This window comes from Petaurus breviceps, unplaced genomic scaffold (genome assembly GCF_028583685.1).
Source record: "Petaurus breviceps papuanus isolate PSGF00001 unplaced genomic scaffold, PetGlider_PUasm1.0 175, whole genome shotgun sequence".
Lineage (NCBI taxonomy): Eukaryota > Metazoa > Chordata > Mammalia > Diprotodontia > Petauridae > Petaurus > Petaurus breviceps.
This window is the reverse complement of record NW_027185764.1, coordinates 13005721-13023231: the sequence shown is the minus strand read 5'-3', so window position 1 is coordinate 13023231 and position 17511 is coordinate 13005721. Positions and strand designations below refer to the sequence as shown.

Genomic DNA, 17511 nt, shown 5'->3' with positions numbered 1-17511 from the left:
TCCTAATCCTTGTGGCAGCCTAGGTAGGGCAAATGGGTTACCAGTCCCCCTCCTCCAACCAGTCTGTCTAGAATAGCTCCTTGGCTCCCTATAGGGTCCTGGACATCCCTGGGTCATTTGCAAGTGGTTTCATATAAACTACTTTGGAAACAGAATCTTTTGGTGAAAACCAAAACTGATCTTCAGCCAAACTTTGCAGGAGATTCTGTGGCTGCCCACACCCACCCCACTCCACCCCACCCCACCCCACCCCTACCCCTACCCCTACCCAACATCCCTTTCAAACTTGGTTACACGTGTTGACCATTACTGATTTGCCAGCAACCCCCACAGTGGGGCAAAGGGCTCTGGTAAGACCATGTCATAAGCCTCCTTTGAAATTCCTCTCTAGTCTAATTCCTCAGGATTTAGTTTCCTCCTGCTACCTTAGCACCATTTCCTGGGTGGAACGAACCCAAATGCAGTACTTCATTTCAAACACTCTTATCCCTTCTCTTTTCCAGATCTCTCCTCCTCCTTCATCTCCTTAGCATAAATAATACACCATATCTCAGGATGCCTTAGCACGTTTAGATTACTTTAAAATACACAAACTACCATCCACTATCATTCCCAAAATTAAACCTTTTTCTGTCCCCAGGCCCTTTCCCCTCCAAATGCAATTTACATGGAAGGCATGTGTTTGGTCTTACCGCACACAGTGGGATGGGGGATTCTGAAATGAAATAAGGAAAAATCAAAATAAATCAGCCAGCCTTTTACTCCAATGTTTTTTCCAAGCACATCTGTCTCCTCCTCCGAGCTAAGTGCTTTACAGGGAAACACTGTTTCTAAGTACAAACACAATGCCTCAGCTTGGAGAAAATTTACTGTTTAACTTCAGCTTTTAACAAGATAGAAGTTGAAGTCCTTCCAAGCCCTGAACTCCCAACATTTAGCATTTTATTTGGCCTTAAATAAGCACAGGAGGACCTTGAGAAACATGGCCTTTTTCTCTCCAAAACATCAAATTTGTTTCCAGGGGCTGTTCCAGCAGTAGGAGGCATCTTCAATTTACTCTGGAAGGACATTTGGGCTTAGAAGAAATTTCCTTTGCATACGTGACTTCTCCCACATTATGCGGGTCTGTAAGAAATCCACGGGGCCTGAAATGGGCCTGAAATGCAGATGGGATGGAGAGAAGGCATCTTTTGAAACAGCCATGCCATTTATTAATTTCTATGATTTCTATTATCTTAATTTGTAAGGTCTTCAAATAATAGAATGTTGGCACAGAAGAAGTTTTCCTTATAGATCAGTAGTCTTGGTGCAATACCCCTTTATTCTGCAGAGGAGTTCATGGTTTAGGATTGAGTAACCTAGCCCATGAAGTCTCACTCTAAGGCCAAACACTGAAGAGTATCACAATTTGCCCCTAATATCTGGGACTGCACATAGAGAAAGGACAATCAATTAGCAGAACTCCCATATCTAGTAGGGAACCTAGATACCTATTCACTTTATTTTTATTTTTTTTTGTTTTGGAGGGGCAGTTGGGGTTAAGTGACTTGCCTAAGGTCACATGGCTAGTAAGTGTTAAGTGTCAGAGGCTGGATTTGAACTCTGGTCCTCCGGACTCCAGGGCCGGTGCTCATTGGTGTAGGGAAAGATTAAGGAGGAAATAGTCTCTTCCAATGCAGATTTGTACCTGCACCTAAATTCATTCTTAGAGGGGCTCCCAAGTGATTTGTAAAAGGTCCCACAGTGTACCTGTGTCAGAGGTTGGATGTGAATCCAGGTCTTTTGGACTCTGAGGCCAATTTTCCATCACACCATAGCTGTCTCTGGACCCTCTTACTCTCGGTAGCTTCCCATTCCATCCAAACATGCACTGGAACCATCCCACTCTCAGCCTGCCATTCCTGACCTGACACCACCTGATCCAATACCCTCCATACCACTCCTGAGACCTGAACCCCCACATTAGACTTTCTGGATTTCCTGCCCCAGGCCCTGGACAAGTTAAGCCATTTATTTTTGGAACTTCTTCCCTAGGACCCAACCCAGGAGATTGGTGATTGGGTTTATACAAACTAGTCCACTTAGCTCACTATATTTCCTGACTGACTTTAGACACCAGATCATTTTTCAGTTTCATATCCCATCAGCCAGCCAGGCCACCTCACAATCTGCCTGTCACCATGTGTCTTTTCCCTTACCTCTACTTCCCACCTCCCAGAATGACTTTCTCTGATTGCTGCTCCCCTATAGGAATTGGGTTTCCTTGTTAGAACATAAACTCCTTGAGAACAGGGACTTTTTTAAAAAACACACACACATATACACACACAGGCACATATGCACACAGACACAAATGTATGTATATATACATATACATATATATGTATTATCCCCAGAGTTTAGCGCAGTGCCTGGTATATAACACGAACTTAAATGTTTTTTTTCTCATTCATTTGTTTACTTGAATCAAGTTCAGCGTATGGCTATCCATTAGACGCTCCCTTGCTCTTTTTGAAGCACATAAAGACAGAATTGGAGCTCTGTTCTGAATGCCACTGAGCAAAAGGATTCGTCCTTTTCCTTTCTAAGAGAGGTATATACTCATCTTGGCATAAACAGATTCACAGCAACAACTGGGGAAGTCCCAGTAGTGGGAGAGGAGTTGGGACTTGGGAGAAGGCAGCTCTGAGCCCTGGTTTGGTGTGTTCATGCCTGTACAGCATGGCCAGAAGGCCACAGCTCCCACACCCAGCTTGGCTCAGGTACTCTTAGAGGCTGCCAAGGTCCCCGATCAATGCCACATTGCACTGCCAACATTTCATGCCCGACTAGTTTTCTTTCTGCCATTTATAAATACCAATGTCTGCCCCTGGGTTCCATGGCAGTATGGGAAACCAGTTCTTTCCCAGCAATATATGTACCCCAGGCCCAGAGCATTATGGGAAAGTGAGTCCTTTTGGATTTGAACAGCATATACTCACTGCCTAATGTTTGTTGCTGTGAAGTTTCTCATTCCCCAGAGAAGCAGATAGGGAAAAAGGAGACCTTTGCCAATCTCCAAAGTACAGGAGAAGCTAACCCCTGAGGAAAAAAAGCAGGATACGGGAGCTTCACAGCACAGGACAAAACGGACTTTACGCCACCAAGAATAAATATCTCAAGTAGAAACTGTTCCTTTTATTGAGAACAAACAGGGTGAAAGTAATCTTGAGGGATTTTAAAAGCAGGCAGGCCAGACGACCTAACAATAGCCCCAAACACTTCCCAGCAGGTGGAGGACTTCGCAGGTTCTTTTCTCCTTAATCCTGTTCCTCCACTTCTATGTAGGTGCAAAATGCTCCAAATGTTCCTGGCTCCCTCCCTTCCCTTCCATGTTCCCTTTCTTATTCTCTTTCTAGTTCCTTTTTTTTCTTCTCACCCTCCTTCTACCTAAAGTAGAGGATGGTTGGGGATATTATGACCAGGGGGCCATAGTCAGGGTGAAGGGAGCAAATGGGCGATTAGAACCACTTGAGTTCCTTATCATCTGCCTCTCACACTCCCACACACATACAGAGGCAACGGTGTGATGAGTAGAATGCTGTACTTGAACGAGGACTGCCTGGGGTTCTGCAGGCAGCTAGATAGAGAGTTGGGCCCAGAGTCAGAGGACCTGAGTTCAGATTCAACCTTGGATGCTTACTAGCTGCGTGATTCTGGACAAGTCAGCTAAACCTCTGTCTGCCACAGTTTCCTCTTCTGTAAAACTGGGATAACAACCGCACCTGCCTCCCAGGGTTGTGAGGATCAAACGAGATGATTATTTGTAAAGTGCTTAGCATAGCTCTGGACCTGGACATAGTAGGTGCTTAATAAATGCTTCCCCTTCCCCTTTGAACCCTTCCTAAGTCCTATATGTCTCTGGCTAAGTCTTTAACACCTCTGGGCATCTCATCTGTAAAATAGGGGGCTTAGGCCAGACGGCCTCTAAGGCCTCTTCTCTCTAAATCTATGCTCCTATGATCCAGGCCTATAAAATAAAGCCATATATAAAATAACTGGGCCCAATTGCAGCTTTTTAAAAACCATATCTGATCATGGAATTCTGGCAGAGTTCTTTGGCTTAATGGGAGGAAGGAAGGTTGTTCTGGGCAGATTCTCCCAAAAGTATGAGAAGATGGGTATAGGATGTTCATCCTTTCAGTTCATGGCTAATGTGCAGGGCCCCTCCTAGCTCTCAATCTATGATGCTAGGACTCTACAGTTAGACTCTGATGGAGAACTGATATGGTTAGGGGAAAAGAGGCCTGGAGGTCCAAATCTCAGCTCCATCACTGGCTACCTGTGTAACCCTGGCCAGGCATTGCCCCTTTCTAGATGTCAATTTCCTCTCCTATAAAACAAGGGGGTTGGACTAGATGACCTCTAAGGTTCCTGCCAGCTGTCTATGACCCTATGGTCCTATTAAGTACCATGAGAGTGACATTATAGGGAGACTGTCTGCACCCTCCCTAGCATCCAGGGGATCTTTTCATCTGACAATTAACAAAGATGCTTGGAGCCCTTTCTGAAATGTTTTGCTTAAGGATGCAGAATTAAAGTTATAACACTGGGAAGAGGTTAGGGTGAGGAAATAGGCAATGCTTAAAGTTACTATCAGCTGGAAAAGGGAGGAATTATAGAGAATAGATGAAGATGATAGGCAATAAAGGGCTTGGGGGACTTTAATGCAAAAAAAATAAACATCAGTACAGTGCGGTATACCTCTTTCACCCCAGCCTGGCCAGGCTACCCACATGTGTACCCCATAGAAAGGACCACAGCTGAGAGGAGTGGTCTGGCTTCTGGGGGACTCCAGTATGACCAGGCAATGAGCAGAGTCCCTGGTGAATTACATTCAATTGCTAGTCTGGTCTGGGAGGGGACCCAGAGGCCTCAGGTTCAGTGTCCTTTGGCTGATTCCACGTCTCCCTGAAGTTTTCTGTGCTCTGATAACATCAGGAGTGCTAAACAACTGGGCTGGGGGCCAGGCAGTGCGTGGGATAAATTACTGCTAGCTCCCTCCCACACTTTCTTCCATCGCCACAGTTAAAGCAGCTGCTGCTGTACCTGGTGGTAGGAGCGGGTTGGGAGGAAGGGGAGTGGGATCCTGCGCAGGGTGGAAGTTCAGTCCCTGGGGCTCCCATTACCCACAGGCCTGAGTGGCTCCTCCCGTCTGCCTCTGCTCCATCTGCAGCATGAAAACAGAGCTGGTCAAGAGGCACCAGGGAGACCCGGGCAGTGCCCTGGGGGCTCCACCTTCCCCTGCTTGGCTTGGTCAGGCCTGCCCAGCACTGCCAAGTCCAGTTCAGCACAAGGCCTGTTCTACAGCTGATCTTCGTCAATCCAGATGGTCTTACGCTGTTCTTCTCCTATCTTCTCCTTGATGACTCGGATTAGGTCCTCCACACTGCTCCACATGTCAACCTCCACCGAGGCGTAGAGACACGGGAGGGCCTCCAGCTCTTTCTCCTTCTGCCGGCACACCCTTAAGAATTCCTCCTCCGTCTCGGGCCTGGGCAGCAGTTTCCTATGGCCCAAGAACAACAGACATGCAATCAGCGGTGCCTGAGTGAAAAAACTACCTGGATCTCCCAACTCGTCTCGTCCTTGGCAGGAAAGAGGACTAGGGCAATGGTCAAGGGACTAGGCTGGCGCCCACCCACACCTTTCATCTTCCATCTTCAGGCTGTTCCCCATGCCTGGAAGACGAGGCCATGCTACCCATCCACTTCCTAGAAGCCCAACTCCAACACGCCCTCTGTTACTGGCTACCTTCTTCCTCCCATTATTCTAAATCACACCTGAGATTTCCTTGGCATAGAGAACTCAGTGCATAAACTCCCTCTCCCAACGCCCATGTATATATCTTGTCTGTATATAGTTTCTTGTATGTTGTCTCTTCCATTTGACTGTAAGCTCCTTGAGGGAAGGAATGATTTTTTTTCCCCTTTCTTTGAATCCTTAGGGCTTAGCACTACAACTGGCACATAGTAGGCGCTTAATAAATTCTTGGTGACTGGACAAGATAAGTGCAGATAAGCACCTGTTCAGTGATTTTTATAATCTTAGGGAGCTACCTGGGCTGCTGAGAGGCTAAGTGACATCCCTAGGGTCACACTGCCATAATGTGTTGGGGGACAGCTAGCTGGCACAGGAGATAAAGCATCAGTCCTGGAGTCAGGAGGACTCAAGTTCAGATCTTGCCTCAGACACTTCCTAGCTGTGTGACCCTGGGCAAGTCAATTACCCCTGACTGCCTCCACAAAACATAAAAACCTCCCAATATATAATGTGTCAGAGGCAGGACTTGAACCCCAAGTCCTCATAAACCAGCTCTCAGCATATAATAGCATGACAGGTTCTTCAATTGATATTCCCCTATATTTATTCTGCATATATTTATATGCATGTATGTTTTCTCCTCTGATAGAATGTAAGCCCCCTGAAGGGAGGACTTATCAAAAAATATCATTTTTGTCTTTTATACCCTTGGTTCCTAGAACAATGCTTGGCAGGGAAGGGAATAGTGTTGAACCTGGGGTCAAAAAGACGAGTTCAAATCTAACCTCAGACACTTATTAGTTGTGCGACCCTGGGCAAATCACTTAACCTCTGTTTGTCTCAGTTTCCTCATATGTAAAATGGGGACAATAATAGCACCTACGTCCCATGGCTGTTGTGAAGGTCAAATGACATAACAATTGTAAAGCCCGACAAAGAGTAGACACTCTATGAATGTTAAGTATAAACGCATGTTTTCAATTGATTGGTATTGTTATAAAGTGGTCAAGACTAGGGTGTTGAACAGAAGTATTGAGGAAATTCAAAGATTCAGGTAATGGTGATATCACCACTCAATAAAACAAAGCAAATATTTATCAAGTGTCTACTATGTGTCAGACATTGTGCTAGGCATTGAGGGGGTACAAAGATAAAAATAACACAGTCCCTGCCCTCAAGCAGCTTCTATTCTACTGGATCCTGTATGTGTGCATTTATAATGCTGGTTCATCGTCCATAAACTTAGATTTGGAAGAAATCTTTGAAATCACTGAGTACAATGCCCTCATTTTACAGATAAGAAAACTGAGGCCCAGGGAGGCTAAGGAAATTTGGCAAGTTCACATAGGGACAGACAGACAGAGCTGAGATTTGAGCTTGAGTCCTCTGGCCATCAGCCCAGTGCGTTTTTTAAGGCACTGAGCTGCCTCTATTTCCCCAGCTTGATAGAATAATAACTGACATTTATATAATGCTTTTAAAGAGTGCAGAGGGTTTTATGTAGATTCTGTCTTTTGGATTTCATAGCCACTCTATCGAGTAGGAGCTGAGCAGGGCTGTGAAGAATCAAGGGACTCTTCTGCTACCAATCCTGTGCCCACTTATGCCTTGTAGACTGCACCAAAGGCAATTTTTATGTTTGCTCTACCTGGCCTTGGTCAAATCATGCTTGCTGGCTTCTTTGCTCCCAGTATATCCCAGCATGACCCAAGGGAGCAGGGAAGGTTGTAGGGAAGGCGACTGGCTTTCAGAAACCATCTTTCTCCTAGTCAGTGCCATTGGGGACTCCCTTGAAACAGATGCCAAAACAGCAAAGAAGCACAAAACAGTAACACAATAGGTAAGTAGCCTATTAGTTACAGCATTTAGCACAGTGTCCGGCACTTAGTAGGGGTTTTAAAAATGTTTTTTGGATTAGAAATTAAGTTTTGGGGGGAAAGGTGTTCAATAAAATATCATGTAATATAGTGCAAGAGGGCAATGTGGTGTAGGGGAAGGAAACTGCCCTTGAAATCAGGAGACCTGGGTTTTAGTTCTACTTATGCCACTAGTTAGCAATGAGACCTTGGGTAGGACTCTCTGGGCTTTTGGCAAATAAGAGCTCTAGCGCAGGGATCTTTAACTTTTGTGTGTGTGTCTTGAGTCCCTCTGACATTCTGGTAAAACCTACAGACTCCTGCTCAGAATGATGTTTTTAAATGCAAAAAAATAAGTGCATAGGATTACAGAGGAAACCAGTCCTACTGGATAGTTATAAAAAAGTCCCAATTAGTGAAAATAATGAACACCATGAAATGATTGCATTGATAAAATTTGTTCTTCTTTGAAATTATAATTATATGTAAAAATATGGTAATTGATTCCAGCCCAGAGGAAATAAGTGATGAGAATTCGAAAAATCTGACCACTTCTTGGGAATTCATTATTAGCACTTATTGGGACTTAGTTATGTCAAGATGGTAAACAAAACAAAATAAACAACCCCCCCCAAAAAAAAGAAATCCAAATTCCCTGACTTGGGGTAAAAAGCCTGAGTAGTGGTCTTCTAGTTTTAACATTTTATGTTTAGGATCTCAGGATGCCAGACCTGCTTCAGAGCTCAACTCATCTCTTTAACTGGGCAAGTCACAACTTCTGTCTCAGTTTCCTCATCTGTAAAATGGGGCCATAATAACACCTATCTCCCAAGGTTGTTGTGAGGATAAAACGAGATAATGTCTGCAAAGTACACTGTAAACTTTAAAGCACTATATAAATGCTATTTGTTCTATTATCATCAATAATGTTATAATATAGACTAATATCATGATACAAATATAAGTATATAAGTCACTTGACCTCTCTCAACCTCAGCTACTTAATTTGTAAAGTGGGAATAATAATGAGGATAAAATGAGATAATATTTATAAAGTGCTTTGAAAATCTTAAAGTACTGTATAAGTGTTAGCTATCATCATCATTATTGTTATTGTGTTAGTAATACATTACTATGTTAATAATGAATGTGTTATTAATAATTAGTATTGTTACTGATGTTTCTGAGTGTTTACTTCCTCTTTTGGCCCCCGAAATTATCCTGTATAGATATGTATATTTCCATTCCGTGATTTCATCAGTATACAGAGCTCCCTGGTGAGGAACCTCCCACCAGTGCAGAAGGGCAACTGCTTTCAAATTTAGTCTTAGAGAGTTGCCTTTTTGTTCAGTCGTTTCTGACTCTCCGTGACCCCATTTGGGGTTTTCTTCACAAGAATACCGGAGTGGTTTGCCATTTCCTTCTCCAGCTCATTTTATAAAAGAGGAAACTGAGGCAGAGGTAAGTGACTTGCCCAGGGTCACACAGTAAGTATCTGAAGTTTGAACACAGTAAGTGTCTGAAGTTTGAACTCAGGAAGATGAGTCTTCCTGACTTCAGGTCAAGCACTCTGTGCACGATGGGGCCACCTAGCTGTCCTAGAGAGTTGCCTAGGTCAGTGAGAAGTAAAGCGGTTTGTCCATAGCTGGAAAGCTGGTAGTTCAAAGATAGGCCTTGAAAGCAGATCTTCCTGACTCATGACTGGCATTCTATTTACTACATCATGGATTCCACTTTTCCACCTTGTATTTAAGTAGATACTTGGTTTCCCCAATAGAGTATAAATTCTTTGAGGGTAAGAAATGTTTCATTTTCAGTGTTTTGCACACAGTATGCTTAATAAATGCTTGTTGATGGACTCTACCTTTTTATATACATTTTGTGTTTACACATATATATGCATGATGTGTATATGCCATTTTGCTCAATAGACTATCAGTGCTTTGAGGACAGGGACTAAATTTTTTTTTTGCTTTTTTTGGGAGGGCAGTTGGGGTTAAGTGACTTGCCCAAGGTCACACAGCTAGTTTTTGTGTTAAGTGTCTGAGGCCGAATTTGAACTCAGGTCCTCCTGACTCCAGGACCGGTGCTCTATTCACCGCACCACCTAGCTGCCCCAAGGGGACTATTTAATTTTGATACTTCTTTTCTCAGGTGCCCAGCATACAGTAGGTGCTTAATAAATGCTTGTTGACTGATACTAGTTGACACTTAGACAGTGCTTTCAGATTTACAAAGTGCTTTACATGTTTAAATCACTTGATCTCCACAACAACCCTTCGAGAGATCTGCTGTCAGATCTGTCCTCCTTTTCAAACGGAGAAGCTGAGGCTGAGGGTGGGTGAGCCAGTCATCCAGGATTTGGACTCAGGGCTCCCTCCATGACTTCACTGCTGAGGTGCTCTGTGTTCACAAGCGCTCTGAAAACGTGCAGCCATGCAACGAGGAGGATCAAGAACGGCTGTGCAGAGGAAGTGAGCTCTAAGCAGGGTTTTTTAAATCGAGGAAGTTTGGTAAGCTGAGTAGGGAGGGCATTCTGGGTAGAGGGAGGGGGACGGGAAAGGCAGAGTCAGGAGTCAGCAAGCTGCATGCAAGGGGTGGGGGAGCCGAGATATGTCTTGCCAGGCCTAGTCAGGGGGGCCACACTGATCGGGGAGGTTGTTTAGGGTAGCATCTGGAAAGCCAGCCACAGCAATAGGGAGAGCATGAAACACTGCAAAGGCCCAGGCAGGCTTCCTGAGGCAGCTCCTGGGGGAGCTTCACAGATCACAGGCAGGACTGCTGGTCAACACACACAAATGTAAAGCTCCCCGAGACATCACCTGAATTTCTTGATATTCTTTTCTGAAACTCTGATGAAGAGAACGATGGGGTAGATCTTTGCTTTGATCAGATCTTTCGTGCAGCTTATCCCGGCCTCCAGCAGACAGTGTTTATTCTAGAAACAAAATCATCACAGTGTCACTGGAAGACAAATCTCCATATTGTATGTGTATGTATGTCTATGTATCTGCATGTATAATGGCAGACAGCATGTCCAACAGAGAAGCTGGCACAGGAAGAGGGCTGGTGTCAGCCTCGGCAGCTAGGGAGCCAGAGAAAACCAGAAACTAAAAGTACCCTTTTGCTAGAGATGAAAAATGAAAGCACGGATCCAATTTAGACCAATACACCTGGAGACATACTTAATACTCAGATGTCTACACATTATAGAGCATAGCCACACATGTTGGACCAGGAGCCCAGGGCCTGAAATAAATTAGGCTATAAGTAAGCTCTTTATTAAAAAATGGCAATGATGACTGGTGGCCCTGGGTGGTACTTCAGATACATGATGATGGGATGACTGACCAGGGTAGAAAGGGCTTGAGGGGTCTGCTGGTTGGTGAACATTCTAGTGGGCTGGTCAATTCTTCAAAACTACCTTCAAGGCTATTGTATATGTCTCTTTTCAGCCCAGCAGTTCTAAAAGGGTGCTATAACTCCACTTCCTGGTTAATCAGGAAGTGATTTCTCTTGCCTTAAGGGTGCAAGGGCAGGCTTGGAATACACTCCTTTCTTCCTTGTGCCTCTTAGAATCCCCTGGCTTCTTTCAAGATTCATCTCATAGGCTAGGGGAAACCAATGTTAGAATGTTCTCTCTTCTCAAACAATCACGTGCACTTATATTTTTAAGTGTTACATCCCTTAGTAGAATGTAAACTCTTTTTTTTTTTTTGCTTTTTGGAGGGCAATTGGGGTTAAGTGACTTGCCCAAGGTCACACGGCTAGTTTTTGTGTTAAGTGTCTGAGGCTGGATTTGAATTCAGGTCCTCCTGACTCCAGGGCCAGTGCTCTATTCACTGTGTCACCTAGCTGCCCTTAAAATGTAAACTCTTCAAGGGTAGACTAAACTCCAGACTCCTAAACTCTAGGAGACTATTGCCTTGAGAATCAAATATGAACTAACTTCTATATTTGTCATTTAAAAACCTTCTCAACCAGGCTCCGGTCTTAGTCTACATTATTGCCCTTTATATACTCTATGGTCCAGCTAAACCAGCCTTCTTGATGTTTTTAACATCAACAGCACTCCAAAATCCAATATACTATCTCTATGCCTTTGCATAGGTTGTCCTTTATATCTGGAATGCAACTCTCTTCTTGTCTCCACTTTTGAGAACCCCTCATTTCTTCCAAAAATCAGCTCAAGAACTGTTTACTGTAGGAGATGTTTCTAGATCCCTCAGCTGCTAGTGCTGGGCCCTGAGATTACCTTGTACTTATCCTATCTATAATTTGGATATACTTACATTTGTACAGATTGTCTCTAAAAGAATGTGAACTTCTTGAGGGCAAGAGTTGTCTCATTTTTATATCTCTATTTCCAGTGCCTATATAGGCCTTGACATATTATTGTTCAGTCGTGTCCCATTCTTTGTGACCCCATGGACAGATATGTCAATCCTTGACACATGGTAGGCATTTAATGCCTTTTGAAATGTGCAGTTAGGTAGGGAAGTGGATATAGTGCCAGGACTGGCCTGGAGTCAGGAAGAGTTGTCTTCCTGAGGTCAAATTTGGCCTCAGATACTTACTAGCTGTGTGACCCTAGGTAAGTCACTTAACCCTGTTTGCCTCAGTTTTCTCATCTGTAAAAGGAAAAAGCAAACCATTTCCATATCTTTGCCAAAAAAACCCCAAAAGGGGTCACAAAGAGTTGGACATGACTAGAAAAAACTGAACAAATACATTTTGAATTGAAGTCACTTTTAAACTAAAAGCCACTTTGGTCCCAAACCCTTGGCTATGCCACTTACTTACTACCTGTGTGACCTAGAGCAGGTCACTTAATATTTCTGGGACTCGGTTTCCTCACCTGTAAAATGAAGGCATTGATGTAGACCAATGCTGTCAAACCATAGAGAAAATGGAAACAGGGGGTCATTAATCTTTCCTTAAGGATCCCTTTGGGTTGCATATAGACTTAGTTTTAAAATGTAATGTTATCTATGTCTTACTGTACATTTATGCCTTCCACATCATGACTTTACCCATCATGGTTTCAATCTATCTTGGGTCAGCATAAAAAATCAAACAGGAATTTTGGAGGAGTTTTGCAGACAATACACAAAAGCCAACAGATGACACAGAGCCTATGACCAAATACTTAACCCAAATTTTACAGTAAGGTAATATAAACATCCCACAAAAGAAAAATAAAAAAAATCAGACTTCTCTGGTACAAAGGGAGGGCCAAACAATGTCACGAGGATTTTTTTTTGCTTTTTTTGGGGGAGGGCAATTGGGGTTAAGTGACTTGCCCAAGGTCACCTGGCTAGTTTTTGTGTTAGGTGTCTGAGGCTGAATTTGAACTCAGGTCCTCCTGACTCCAGGGCCTGTGCTCTATTCACTGAGTCACCTAGCCACCCCCATGAGGATTTTCCAGATTGCAGGGGGTACCATGCCCTTAACTCCTGTGATGTGGAAGGGAGTTTTACTTATATTTCCCAATTACATTTTAATTTAGTTCAGGTGGCATTCAACAGCACTGTAGCTGCATGGGCCTGCTGTCCGTCTGTTTGACAACGCTGGTTGAGATGGCTTCTGGCACCCTTCTAGTTCTATCATCCAATTATCTTTCCTTGTCATTTTTATCTCTCATGCCCCCAATCCACTGTCATCAGAGTTCACTAAATAGAGGAACAGCCCTAAATAATAGCATATGGTATGTAAGCTTACTGTTTTGTTTAGTTGTTTTTAGGCACGTGTGACTCTTTATGACCTCATTTGGGATTGGAGTGGTTTGCCATTTCCTTCTCCAGTTCCTTTCACAGATGAGGAAACTGAGGCCAACAGGGTTAAGTGACTTGTCCAGGGGTCACATGGCTAGTAAGTGTGTCTAAGGCTGGATTTGAATTCTGGTCTTTCTGACTGCAGGCTCAGTGCCCTATCCACTGTGCTTCCTAGTTGCCTAAGCTTATGGATAGTTGTGTCCAAGTCTCTGTCTTATGTGTCAAGATGGGAAGGAGACAGGAGATGACCATCACATGTAAAATTCCTGGTCCGCTTACTTATATGGAACTGTTCCATTTCACTGAAATGGCCCCAAGCAGTCTGAAAGCTTATGTCTCCCACAGTCTAGGGTAATGCCATTGGCCTCAATTTGAGCATTTTTCTTGGTAAGGAATAGCCCCCATGCTTAGGACTGATAGGCTCCACAATGCACAGGCACTTGAAGACCAGAAAACAGGACAACCAAAGTGTTTGTTTAAATTGTATACATATACTTTTTTCTCATCCCCTGCCAAAGGCCATTCTAATCTCCCACTTTCCACTTGTTCAGCAAATGTCGTGCCTGACACCCACCCTCTCACTTTGTCTGTCTCTCACTGACACATCCTTTCTCTATCTCTGGCCCTGTTATCACAACCAGACACACACATACCTAACAATGCAAACTAGGACACAAACACTGAAAACCATTAAAAATAGAAGATGGTTTTGCTAAATAAACACACACTGGAGTCCGGTACACAAGGGTGATGTAGAAGCTGGAGAAAGGGAGGAGAAAAGGGTTAGCACAATTGGAAAGTTAATTTGGACATAAAGGAGGAGAGGGAACAATGAAAAAGGTGAAAAAAGAGGGTAAGAACTTGGGACTAGGAGAGGGAAAGAAACAGGAATAACTCTTCCAGCTCTGGCCTTCACCAAGATGGTAGCAAATGGATCATTGGACTTATAGGAAAGAAAGATGCATATACATAGATAACCACAGATGGCTAGAGCCAACCCTCGGTCACCTTGGCAGCTACAGCTTCAATATTGGCAGGAACAATGCATTCGAAGGTGTTTGGATTCTTTTCCCGGGAGAAGATGATGGTTTCTGTTCTTTCTTTCCTCAGGAACTCCTCTTTTGTTACAACATCTGGAGAGAAGAAAGATAAGATTTTAGCTGTAGTGAGGCATGATGGATAGGGCAATGGATTTGGCATCAGGAGGGCATCCTGTGGGCACACACCTCAGACACTAACTAGCTCTGTGACCCTACAAAAATTGCTAACCTCTCTCATGCTCAGTTTCCCCATCCATAAAAGGGGAATACTAATACCTATACTCTCACTATACAAGGTTGTTATGAAGCTCAAATGAGTTAAACGAACGCTTTGCAAATGCCATTGCTAATGCATAACATCCAGGGCCCTGCTTACCATTCAAAGGCTCAGATCACGTCCTACCACTGCTGTCAAAAGTTTATTCGTTGCCTAGCCCCCCGTGTCCTTTCCCTCCTCTATACTCCTGCACCACTTATAGCCTACTCCACTCATTGGACAGCTACCATGTATGAATTAAGAACCTATCCTTAAGCTCCATGGCAACATGGAGATGACCTTGGATTCTTGAAAGAGTGTAAGTTCTACTCTATATTATTCAGTTGGAAAAGCTGTAAGGATAAGTCTGGGATAGACCCTTTGTCATGTGTGCATGCACACACGCATGCTTGCATGTACCCCCCCACCCTTGTATCTTGACGAGCCAAGGGCCAGCCTTGCTAAATATGGGAGGGCTCATCACCAGAGGGTCAGTCCCCAGATAAAAAATTTTTCATTAAGATAAGACATAAAATGGGGAAGAGGCAAGATCTGTACTTAGACCAATAAAATCATGGATGATTCCAAGTATCAGCATGCTATGGGTCATCATATGAAAATAACCAATACAATATGTGTGTATACACACATACAAATAACATACATGTCTTTCACAAGACGCTGCATGCCATCATGGATAGGGAGCCGGTATACAGTCATCCTGATCTGGATTCAAGTCCCTTCTCAGGCACCTACTGGCTGTGTGACCCTGGGGAGGAATCTAACCTCTCAGTGTTGACGGGCCCTGGGTTGTCTGGGACACTCTACATATTGGGCCCAAACTCTATTTCATTAGTAGAGGGAACTCTTAGAGGGGAAACTCCTGCTACTATTGCAGATAGTACCTGCTCTGCAATTTATAATCTCAGAGAGCCACCTGTGGGCACTGAGAGCTTAAATGATGTGTCTAAAGTTACATATCCTGCATTTGTAAAAGGTGAGACTTAAACCTGTCTTCCTAACTCTAAGGCCAACTCTCTATCCACTATGCAATCCTATCTTTCCCTTCTCTTTCTCACATTCCTCTCCCTTCTACCCTTTTCCCCTCCCTCCTTCCTTTCCTCCTTCTTTATCTCTCTCCCTCCTTCTCCCCTTCTCTCCCTCTCTTTTCCTTCTCCTCCACTCCCTTCCTTTCCCCTCCTCTCCCCCTCTTTTCCTATTTTCTTCTCTCCCTCCCCCATTTCTCTGTCCCTCTCTCTTTTCCTCCCTCCATCTTTCTCTCCTCCCCCTCTCCTCTATATCTCCCTCCCCCATCCCTCTTTTTCTGTCTCTCTCTCCTCTCTCTCTTTTCTCTACCTCAAAGGATCTTAGACCTAGTTCTCTGAAGTCACCTAGTTCGACTCCTTCATTTAAAGATGAGAAAATAGGCTCAAGGAAATTAAGTGATTTGCCCCAGGTCACACAGGTAATAAATAAATATCAAAGGTGAGATTTGAATCCAGATGCTCTCATTCCAGACCCTGCTCTTTCCATAACAACACACACACACACACACACACACACACACACACACACACACACACACACAAACGGGTCTTGACTCTGTCTTATACTTCCCTGTTGCCCCTATAAAACCTAATAATGGTGCCCTGAACATAGTTAATGGTAGTGTTCATCAGGGAATGGATGTCCATTCTTTATGTGATAATGCAGAAGGGATGCTGGCAATGAGGGAGGGCTTGAACTATGAACTATGACCTCACTTTTTTGTTTATTGACTGACATGGCAACAACGAGTTTTCCTTTACAGGGTGGTTCTGGATCCATGGCAGTATGAGATAGCGTACACTGGATCTGATTTCTGTCCACATGGAATATTAGACCTGCTTCTTCCACTCAAACCCTTTGCTGCTTCCTCCTCCCACCTTTTAGTACAGTCATCTCATTTGCTCAGGAGACCCTGATATGACCAACCGGGAGTAAGCCATCAACCAATGAGCATTTGTTAAATGCCTACTAGTGTGCTGCACTGTGCTAAACACTGGAGAATACAAAGAAAGCCAAAGACAACCTGATGATAGAAAAATGGTAGAAAAGACTGAATGAGGAGTCAGGGCTCCTAGAATTTAGTTCTAGTTACTGAATGCTACTCATTGGCTGTGTGATCCTGGACAAGTCACTTCAGCTCTAAAAAATGAAATTGACTGAGATATACTCCAAGGTTTTTTTAGAGCTCTAGAATCCTATGATTCTAAGTCCCACTTAGCCCAAATCCAACACCAAGGCACTGGGTGATCCTCGGAGAAGAGCCAGAGTGGCCAATGGTGTGTCATGCCCTACTACCGAGAGGTTCAAAGCTCACAGATCAACAAGGGCTGTAGACACAGATGGTAGAGAAGAGATTATGAGGAAGTTAGAAAGCAAATTTTCCAGGCCACTGCTGGTTACTAAGGCAGAATGGCTTAATATGGAAGGATAACACTACAGGAAAGACCCTGAAGAGTCAACATCTGGCCCTGGCAAGGAGCCCTCAGGCACAAACAGGCCTGGATGAATAAGTGAGGGGAACATCAGGCAGGTTAAGGTGGAATGGAAAGAGCCCTGGGGTTCAGCTTGGTGAAAAGGGATTTAAAAATAACGCTTTACAAAACCCATGTCGGTCAGGATGTCAGCTGGAAAATACTTCTGTCCTGAAACATGAAATGAAACCTCTTTTCTTTTTTCACATGTCCTTGTGGTATGTATGTGAGTCACAGGTGGCAAGGCTGTGGCCAGGCCTGGAG

The 17511-nt window shown here is 43.9% G+C and overlaps 1 protein-coding gene across 2 annotated transcripts in view; it reads right to left on the bottom strand.

Annotated features, from left to right (window-relative positions):
- Nucleotides 1–4685: 4685 nt before the first annotated feature.
- The window catches only part of CARD11 (caspase recruitment domain family member 11), a 148296-nt gene continuing 135470 nt past the window's right edge, over nucleotides 4686–17511 (bottom strand). For both annotated transcript variants that reach the window (XM_069084770.1, XM_069084771.1), the window contains 3 exons: nucleotides 14441–14565; nucleotides 10481–10596; nucleotides 4686–5548 (listed from right to left, as the gene is read on the bottom strand). In XM_069084770.1, coding sequence (XP_068940871.1) covers nucleotides 5344–5548; nucleotides 10481–10596; nucleotides 14441–14565 — 446 coding nt within the window. In that variant the 3' untranslated portion in view covers nucleotides 4686–5343. The remainder of the gene's footprint in view (nucleotides 5549–10480; nucleotides 10597–14440; nucleotides 14566–17511) is intronic.